This window comes from Eumetopias jubatus, unplaced genomic scaffold, assembly GCF_037043125.1.
Source record: "Eumetopias jubatus isolate StellerSeaLion01/CBP00866 unplaced genomic scaffold, mEumJub1_p1.0 scaffold_2, whole genome shotgun sequence".
Taxonomy (NCBI): domain Eukaryota; kingdom Metazoa; phylum Chordata; class Mammalia; order Carnivora; family Otariidae; genus Eumetopias; species Eumetopias jubatus.
Genome location: NW_028274808.1, coordinates 107,132,400 through 107,143,406, shown reverse-complemented (window position 1 = coordinate 107,143,406; position 11,007 = coordinate 107,132,400). Strand labels below are relative to the sequence as shown.

Here is an 11,007-nt window from a genome sequence, read left to right as displayed (position 1 = left end):
ACTATGTTCTGGCATTCCTTAAAACTCCTTGATGTTTAAGGCTGGTGTCCAACATTCTATGCAATAAATATTGAGACTATGAGATACATCAGAGTGACATATCATAAAGATGGGAGAAGCTATGTTAAAGCAACGATCCATAAACTTTTTTTATCCAAATCACCTGGAGAGCTTGATCAACCTCAAGTTGTAGGAATTGACTCCCAGAATTTCAGATTCAAATGACCTGTGGTGGGAGCCAAAATTTACATTTCTAACAAGTTCTCAGGTGATGTTAATGCTGACATTTTGGAGACCACACTTTGAAAAACACTTCTTTAGAGAGACAACCATTAGTGGTTTATTAAGAGGAAAGCAGAATATAGGTTTGATATTTGCATGACAAATATTTACTTGCCAAACCCAAATACACTGGATGTGATAATGAGAGAGTCCTATCTGAATATAAACACAGCACCAATTTAACAAACTGTTGTGTTATATTTGAATAGCAAACTCTAAACACAGATAAGGAAATTAAATGAAAAAAATGTGTCATAATGATATTTTAGATATTGAGTCACCATTAAACTGGAATAATATATCACAGAAGTAGGAAGAGTCCATTAAGAAGTACAAAGTCGAGACCAAAAGCATGCTGTAGCTCAGAAATATGTGAATAGCCTCCTGGCTCAAACTCTGACCTCGCTGACCTATGGATTTCTGTGTGTCTTGAGCCCTGCCTGCAGTGGACCAGAGAAGCAAGCAGAGGAGCATCCTGGGCATATTTACTCACAGCCTTGCAAAATGGCAGCCACACATCTGTCTGCTATATTTGACCATGCTGGGATCCATGAGAGGAACACAAAGGTGGAAAACATCCACTCTGCATTACAGAACTCAATAACCTTTGAGGATGTGGCCATAGACTTCACCCAGGAGGAATCAGCGTTATTGAATTCACGTCAGAGAAAACTGTACAGAGATGTTATCCTGGAGAACTATAGAAACTTGGCATCTCTGGAAAAGCAGCTCAGGAAACCCACTCTGATCACCCAGATGGAACAGGAAGATGAAATGAAAACAGAGACAGGAAATCACCAAGATACCTGTTCAAATGGGATGGTTCTCCTCAAAACAAAACAATCACAACATAAGCAAGGTATTTTGGAGAAAGAAGCACTCAGTGGCAAGAAGGAGCAAACTCATGGAGGAAGATCCATTGAACAGAATAAAATTGTCTTGAGCATGAAATCTAGCATCACTCAGAATCAGGGAATTCATCCTGGCGAGAATCCCCATCAGTGCCTTCATCTCGGGGAAAGCCCTCAGAGATTGTTTACACCTTAACCCACATGAGAACATTCTTTTGGGGGAAAAATCCAGTGACTGTAAAAATGATAAAAGTACCTTCATCAGGAGTTCTTTCTTAGCTGTGCATAAGAAGCAACACACAAGAGAGAAATCCTACAAATGCACTGACTCTAGGAAAGTCTCAAGTTCAATCTTACATATTAAGCATGAAAAAACTTGCATTAGAGAGAAATATTTTCAGTGTAGCCAGTATGGTAAAGTATTACAGAACCACTCATCTGTTGCATTGCACATGAGAACCCACAGTGGAGAAAAACCTTTTAAATGTAACCAGTGTGGGAAAGCCTACAGTTCAAGCTCTTATCTTACATGGCACAAGAGAATTCACACTGGGGAGAAGCCCTATGAATGCCGTGACTGTGGAAAAACTTGCAGAGATAGTTCACTTCTTAGACAACATGAAGGAATTCATTCAAGGGACAAACCTTGCAAATGTGATCAATGCAGCAAAACCTTCAGTAGAAGCTCTAGGCTTACCATGAACAAGATAATACATAACAAAGAGAAGCCCTATGCCTGCAATGATTGTGGGAAAACCTTCAATATTCTTTCATACCTTACAAGAAGAGGGTCCACACTGGTGAGGAGTCCACTGAGTGTAGCCACTGTGGAAAAGCATTAAGTAGTCCATCAGCCCTGAAGACACACCTGTGGATACATACTAAAGAGAAACCTTACAAGTGTGATCAGTGTGGGAGGACTTTTAGAATGAGCTGTAATCTTAATGTGCACAAGAAAATGCATGCTGGAGAGAAACCGTGTACTTGCAATGACTGTGGGAAAGCCTTCAGGGATCACTCGTGCCTTAAAGAACACGTGAGAATTCACACTGGAGAGAAACCCTTTGCATGTAATCAGTGTGGGAAAGCCTTCAGAATGAAATCTTTCCTCACTTTACATAAGAAAATTCACATGAAAATGAAACAATATGAGTGTAAGGAGTGTGGGAAAGCCTTCGGTGGTCTCTTATCTAATAGGAGATATATAAAAAAGCACACGAGGGGAAAAGAAACCCTTCAAGTGTAATGAGTGTGAAAAGGCTTTTAGGAGGCATGTGTCCCTTACAATACCCATAAGAACTCACACTGGAGAGAAACCCTATGAGTGTGATCAATGTGGGAAAACCTTCAGCGTAAGGTGTAATCTTAGTGTGCACAAGAGAGTCCATACTGGTGAAAAGCCCTATCAATGCAGTGTCTGTGGACATGCTTTCATAAGCTCTCCTCCCTTCAGCGGCATCATGAGAGCACTCATGCTGGATAAAACTCCTAGTAAATGTCCATGTGCAGTAGTTTTCAGTGAACTCTCAATCTTAAAGGCATACAAGCAAATGCTAACTGCAGAGGAGAACTGGATGTAAAGAATGGGAGAAAGTCTCTGAATAATAGATCTGTGGGAGAAATATAAGTTATGCAATGACTGTGATAAATCCTTTATTCATCCCCTAGATATGTGACCACTTGATGCCAAAAGTAAAAACTTTTAGTGTCTTCAAGACTTGTTACTTGAGAAAAATAAACACCTAATGTTTTAAGCCAAAAAAAAAAAAAAGAAAGAAATACAAAGTCAAACAAATGTTTAAATATAAAGGAATCAATAAATATTTAGACACTGGGTAATTAAAACATACATGAGACAAAGATGTAAGTACTCTTCTCCAAAATAAAAGAATACCTCAAATTTTTTCATTATGACATCTCAGTAGTACCAACTAAGTACCTAAAAACTGTAATAAACTAATATAAACTTTATAGATTTTAATTTGGTAAAATACCCCTGCACCATTCATCAAGTCACATACTAGGGTTATATACTATTATGAAAACGGGACACATTTAATGATAAATCAATAGGAAATCAACTAACTCATGGCAACAGCAAAATATTTATTGGACCGTATATAATATATATTAAAAAAGAATGATTGTAATTGATAAAATCTATTTATCTACCACCTATTATTTATCTACCTAAATTCCAATGGTCAATATTCAACAACCATGCAGTGATAATAAAATGCTATGGGCAGAAAATATCCCACAATGTGCAAATCTATAGGATAAAATGCAAATTTTGTGAGGACTTTATTAATGGAAAATTTGAAACAATATGTTTCTTTTAGTTTCTAAAGGCAAGGACATGGAAGATGAAAACCATGAGGATGATACTGAAGTTTAAGATGGATATCTAATACAAAGATAAAGGAGGAAAAAATATAATATACAGCACTGTTTATTCTACGTTATAGCTATTTAGACATGCATATAGATGTCTATACACCTTTAGTATAGAATGCAGTTATTTCTAGTAGTTTTATATCTATCTATATTTATGTGTTTGCCTTCAGTTTACTACCATATCAAATATAGAATAAAGTCTTCCTACACATTTGATTCAAAGCATCTTATCTAGCCTAACAAGCATTTGGAAACAAATCCACTGTATATGCCATTTTTAATATCATAAGAAAAATTTTATATCATATGAAATTGTTACAATTTAATAACATACCAACAAAATGTTAATACCCTGCTATCCAGACTATCTATCTATTTATCATCTATCTATCTATCATCTATCTAGACAAATCTCTAATAGATTCAATTTTACCAAAGCCATTGTAAAGAGTAACCACTGGAGATTTCCATAGAATCAAGTCACAGAGGAACTTTCTATGAAATCATAAAGTTCTCTTAAAGCCACATTTTTATCCAAGGTTGGGGTGGAGAAAAGGACAAAGGAACCATACTGAAATATATTTTCAGAAGAATCCCTCTATAAAGATTTATAATTTCTAACAGCAGATAGAGAAAAAGTTACTATGCTGTCAGGATACTTGACCAAAATTATCATGTGGAGATAGGGTTGCTGTCACATAAGAGTGGCAGATTTGGTTAACCAATGAAAGTCACGTTCATATTTTCTTCATGTAGAACCATTTATCATCACGTTCATATTTTCTTCATGTAGAACCATTTATCTTAAGAATTGGCGCCCAATATAACAGACAGCTGAAAGTAAGAAACTGGATTAAATGCTTCCACTACATCAAAGAACACCATTTGTGGGAAACTGGCCAAAAGTAATACCATCAATAAACCCTACCTCATAAAAAACATTATATTGATTCTTTTGAAATAAAACTTTCAAGAAAGAAAATATGAAAAACCATGCCATGAAATACCACAGAAAATTGTGTGATTCTTTGAAATACTATAAAATATTAATAGGATAAGCTCTTGTAAAATGTATGGGGAGATGCCAAGAACAGGTTTTGAAACATGATTAATGGGTTCATGTGTTATGAGAAAAGGTTTAACAAATCATAGTCGTTAGTTATCAATAAACATAATGTCAGACATTGACGTAGGTACCATGGATATATTGACAAATAAAACAGAGAAGTATGTTATCTTCACAGAACTCGCATCCTGGTGAAGAATACAATTGCACACAGGAGCAGACATACAAACACATAAATATGATTAATATTTGTAACTGTTTTGAAGAAGAAATTAATATAACCCAAACTCACAATCTCATTTAAAAACAAAATAAAAGCAAAAGAAAAAGCCATCTGCTATTATGAGACTATAAGCTTAAAATAAGCACTGTGATGTAGCTTATATTTAAAACATTGAGTGAATGACAACATTGAACACAAAAAGGAAAAATAAGGAAGAGTTATACAAAATATTTTTAAAATAATAACAAAAGAAATGTTGAAGAACAACAAATAACACCTATCAATCTGAGAGGGTTTATGAATTTGGAAGAAATAATTATATAGCAAAGCAGTGATGATATACTAATATATTCTAATAATATGGTAAGGTAAAGGTTTTTTTTTTTCCAACTATAAGAACAAAGAAAGCCCAGGTTCTCAAAGAGAAGCAATGAAAGAGCCCTTAAAAAATCCCATACAACCTCATAAAAGTTTTATAAGCAATTTAAAATTTTTACTATAGGTATGGATTTTCAAGAAGTATTACCAATATTTATTTTGGAAAAACAAATCTTTAAAAATGAAATAGAATCATAGTATTTTAGTAAAACTATCTGAAACTGTAAAAATATGGAAGTCTGTTAGTAAATATATATCCCATCAGAACAGGAGAAATGATTAAAAATATGACAGGAAATCAAAAGAAAGATTGGAAAAGATATTCTAAAAACTATGGCAATTGTTTTGCCTACTCAGAAAGCTTTTAAATAAAGGCTGTATAGATTGTTTTAAAAATTTTATAGTGGTTGAGAATAGGTTTGGGGGGATGAGTGAAAGCCTAATTGGGGCTTCTTAATATTTTGTATTAAAGTAAAAGAGTAGGGGCACCTGGGTGGCTCAGTTGGTTGGGTGTCTGACTCTTGGTTTCCACAAGGGTTGTGATATCATGGGTGGTGGGATCAGCCAGGCATGGGGCTCCACTCTCAGCAGGGAATCTGCTTGAAAGATTCCCTCCCTCTGCCCCTCCTCCTCGCACATGTTCATTCTCTTTCTCTCTCTCTCTCTCTAATAAATAAATCTTTAAAAAGTAGGAGTATAAATTTAATTATGTATTTAGTTTTTTCTCTAGTAATAGAGATTGCATTTAACAATATATATGACAATTAAATTGTGAAGAAATACTGTTATGTAAAGAAAAATTTGAAATAGTAATGCTAATTCTATTATTTAAAAATTATATTCAAGCTTGTGCAAAAAATTAATATATGTTGCATGTATTTGAACTCAGGCACACAAATGTTTGATTAAACTTGATTTAAATTATTCCTTTCTTAAGGCATTTTTTAATGAATATTCTACACTCAAGTTTCAAATTAAATTTCCCCCTATTGTTCGCTTTTGTACTGTTAGAAACATTTGCAAATCATTTTGATCTTTCTGTGAAGTCAGAAAATTCTTATACTAAACCTAAGGGTCTAGAATATTCACAAAATAATTTGTTTCTATACTAAGTTATGTTATGTATTATGTTATGGTTATGTTATCTTGATGACTTTCTCTAGGGAATTTGTATATTTTATCATGTTTCTACCAGTTGGAATTTAGTAATGAATTATTTTACTTCAATAAGGACGATTAAAATCTAAAGTATGTTGTTAGTGACATTTTGTCTCTGTAATTAAAATTCTAGAAATCATTTTTATATTGACAACTTTAGTGTGAAAAGTTTAAGCAAAATTCTAACTCCTTTTGTGAGGAGAAAACCTTCAGAATTTTCCTTTGAACGATGTTTATTTCTTACATAGCACAGATTAAACTAGCTGTCCTTTGTGGTGGTGGAGTTGGGGCAGACAGACAGAAGGTGCATTTACATGTAGAAAAAAGAGATGTTCAAAGAGCTCTATCCAATAGAGCAAGTAGTCTATGTCTGTGCATTAACAATCATACTGTAATTGATAATTTGAAAACATGTTGGTAAAAATTTTATAAATGTTTTCTGGATCCACTGTTCTTATGTGTCATAAAGTCTATGCCAAGCATCAGAGGTGCCAATGTTTCTTCCAGATAGACAGTTGCTTCTTGTTTATTCTTACTGATATATAAAGGCTTAGACCACAAATATTCAGTTTATTCACCTATAAAGTTAATTTTGTCTCTGCAAATGAATTTGATTAGCTTAGAAAAATTATGGATATATCAAGATTAGCTCTTAGATGGAACTCTAATAATTTCTTATTAACACAACTAACTGATCATCTTAACAATGTGAGAAAAAGATCTGTATTTATTATTGATTTACTTTATACTTCCCTAGTTTAAACAAATTAAAAAATATATTATGTTTTAAAATTACTACAGCCAAAATATTAAACTGAAAATTCACAGAAAAATCACAGTTTTATATAATATTTCATCTTATTAAAGTGAATTGGCTCTATCACTTACATGTAATGTTTATTATCAAAGCAAGCATTTTAGTTTTATGTATTTATTGACTTCTTTTTTATTTTCTATTTTATTATGGTATACCATTGGATATTCTTCTCTCATACCATGATGACTAAGAATTTAGTTATGTACTTAAAAATTTTACATATTTAAAAATATGGCTATAATTTTAAGTTTAAAGCAATCTACATGAAAATGAAAGGCAATCTGAGTATTTTCATTGTATAAAAGAAAATCATTATTCAAGGGTTTGATTATATTATCCATGCATTTATTTTTTTAACATAATAGCTCCATATAACAATGATAAAAGTTTGCCAAGTAATCCAAATATTCCAAATGGAGTGATAGAGAATAAGATATATAATGTAGATATTAACCAGTCTTCCATATTACTACATTTGTTAATTAGCATTAATCATCTGAAAAAATGTATTCTATTACATTATATATTTTAATGTTATGATCTTCATGAATTTACTCTTTTATATGACACATTTAATTTTTATTATGTATTAAATGCATAATAAATCAGTTACATAACAGCTAAAATTCTGGTTCCCTGAAACTCATAGCATAATGCCAACACAGCTATAAATAAAATAGTTGTAAAATAAATACAAGTTACCAATTTTTATAACTGCTTTCAAAGGAAAATACAAGTTACTAAGAAAAACTATGTCTGGAGGAGTTATAGTGAAGTGTCAAATAAGAATTTAGAAAGATCGGATGTAAATCTATTACAGCAAAATATCAGAAGCACAATATGACATGGCCAAGTGGGGTTATATCAAGCATGCAATTTGGTTTAATATCTGAAAACTAATGCAATTCAACATATTAAAAGATTGTGAAAAGTTAAAGATTATTACAATAATTTTATAAATATTATTTGGTACAATTTACTACCTATTCATGCTGAAAACTCTCAAGAAACTTGAATAAAATGGAACTTCAAGCTGATAGAGGAGATGTACAAAACATTTAAAGTTAATATCATAACAACAGCCTGAATGCTTTCACTGTAAATTCAGGAAAAGTAAAAAAAAAAAAAAAAAAATTACTCTCACCACTGCTATGCATTATTTTATTGAGAAACTAGCCAGTGCAGTAATGCATGCAAAAGTAGCACCTTTAGGAAGAATTGTAATAAAAAAATAAAACTGTTTTCTAAGCAGAACATGAAATTCTTTATGTGGAAAATCTAAAAAACAAAAAAAACATAAAAAAAGTTTCTAGAAATTATGAAATGTAACAAGATTTCAGAATACTAAATCAACATAAAGAAAAGTAATTATATTACCATACTATAAATAAATGAGTGGGAATTAAAATTTAAAAGAAAACTTTCAATTTACTATATCATCCCAAAGCATGAAATAATTAAGGACACATTAATACAGGGATGACCTTTACAATGAAAAGTCCAAATGTTGCAAAGAGAAATGAAAGACTGCCTAAATATAAATGAAATAGACAAACCCAGAGCTAGACTCATCCAAAAAAAAAAAAAAGAGGACTCAAATAAATAAAATTAGAAATAAAAGAGGAGACATTACAACTGATAACATAAAAAACACAAAGGATCAATAGAGGTTACCGGGAAAAACTGTTTGCCAACAAATCAGATAACCTAAAAGAAATGGGTAAATTCTTAAAAACATACACCTAATTAGACTGAATTATGAAGAAATAGAAAATTTGAACACAACTACTAAGGAGATTGAATCAATAATCAGAAAGCTTCCAACAAGGAAAAGATTGGGACCAGGTGGCTTCACTGGTAAATTCTACCAAATATTTAAAGAATTAATACTGATCCTTGTCAAACTCTTCCAAGAAATAGGAGAGGAAAGAACACTTCCAAACACATGGCCTGGAAGAACCAATATTGTTAAAATGTCCATACTACCCAAAGCAATCCACATATTCAATGCAATCCCTATTAACATTCCAATGGCATTTTTCACAAATGAATAAACAAACCTAAAATTAACATGGAACTATAAAGATTACAAATAGCCAAAATAGTCCTGAGATAAAAGTACAAAATAGGAGGAATCACATTTCCTGATTTTAAACTATATTGCAAGGGCACATGCACCCCAATGTTTATAGCAGCAATGTCCACAATAGCCAAACTATGGAAAGAACGTAGATGTCCATCAACAGATGAATGGATAAAGAAGATGTGATTATGCACACACACACACACACACACACACACACACACACACACACACACACACACACAATGGAATATTATGCAGCCATCAAAAAATGAAATCTTGTTATTTACAACAAAGTGGATGGAACGAGAGGGTATTATGCTAAGCAAAATAAGTCAATCAGAGAAAGACAAGTATCATATGATCTCACTGATATGAGGAATTTGAGAAACAAAACAGAGGATCAGGGGAAGGGAAGGAAAAATGAAAGAAGATGAAACCAGAGAGGGAGACAAACCATAAGAGACTCTTAATCTCAGGAAACAAACTGAGGGTTGCTGGAGTGGTGGGGGTTCGGAGGGATGGGGTGGCTGCGTGATGGACCTTGGGGAGGGTATGTGCTATGGTAAGCGCTGTGAATTGTGTAAGACTGATGAATCACAGACCTGTACCCCTGAAACAAATAATACATTATATGTTAATAAAAATTAAAAAAAAAAACTATATTGCAGATCTATAATAATCAGATATCACCTTATGCCTGTTAGAATGGCTATTACCAAAAAGACAAAAAATACAAGTGTTGGTGAGAATGAGGAGAAAAGGAACCCTTGTAGAGCCTGTGTGGAAAATAGCAAGGTAGTTCCTCAAAAAATTAAAAATAGAGGGTGCCTGGATGGCTCGGTCGATTAAGCATCTGCCTTCGGCTCAGGTCATGATCTCAGGGTCCTGGGATCAAGCCCTGCATCCAGCTCCCTGCTCATCGGGGAGTCTGCCTCTCCCTCTGTACCTCCCCCTGCTCACATTCTCTCTCTCTCAAATAAATAAAATATTAAAAATATTAAAAATAGATTTAGCATATGATCCAGCAATTCCATTTCTCACTATCCAAAAGAGGTATTATTTACAACAGCCAAGATATGGAGACAACCTAAATGTCCCATCAGTGGACAAATGGATAAAGAAAATGTAGTGTGTGTATACACACATGCAAGCAAAGGAATATTAAAATATTTCCCTCATAAAGGAGAAGGAAATCCTGACATTTGCAACAACATGGATGGTCCTTGAAGACATTTTACTAGGTGAAATAAGTCAAACACAAATACTGGATGATCTCACTACATGTGTGGTAAAAGAAAAACTGAAAAAAACTCACAGATACAGAGAACAGATTGATGGTTGCTGAAGTAGTGGTGAAGGGGTGGGCAAAATAGGTGAAGGGGGTCAAAAGCTACAAAATAAATAAGTCTTGGAGATGTAATATATAGCATGGTGGCTTTAGTTAATGTTACTGTATCATGTATTTGAAAGTTGGTAAAAGAGTAATTCTAAAAGTTCTCACAAGGAAAAAAATGTAACAATGTTGGTGATGGATGTTAACCTGACTTACTATAGTAATTAGTTTGTAATATGTACATATATATCGAACCATTATGATATACATCTAAAACTAGTATGTTTTATGTCAATTATATATCAATAAAAATAAATAAATAAGAAAATACAAAATAAATAAGTATAGTACATATGTATATACATGAACTGATAAAATTCAGTATTTGTTTTTATGTGAAATAAATTTATCAACTA

The 11,007-nt window shown here is 32.8% G+C and overlaps 1 protein-coding gene across 1 annotated transcript; it reads left to right on the top strand.

Moving 5' to 3' along the window:
• The first annotated feature begins 786 nt into the window (after positions 1-786).
• On the top strand, positions 787-2,713 carry LOC114196674 (uncharacterized). Its single transcript, XM_088021334.1, is given in 4 exon segments — positions 787-1,293; positions 1,295-1,910; positions 1,913-2,355; positions 2,357-2,713. Coding segments are annotated over 4 exon segments (1,923 nt in total).
• The last annotated feature ends 8,294 nt before the right edge of the window (positions 2,714-11,007 follow it).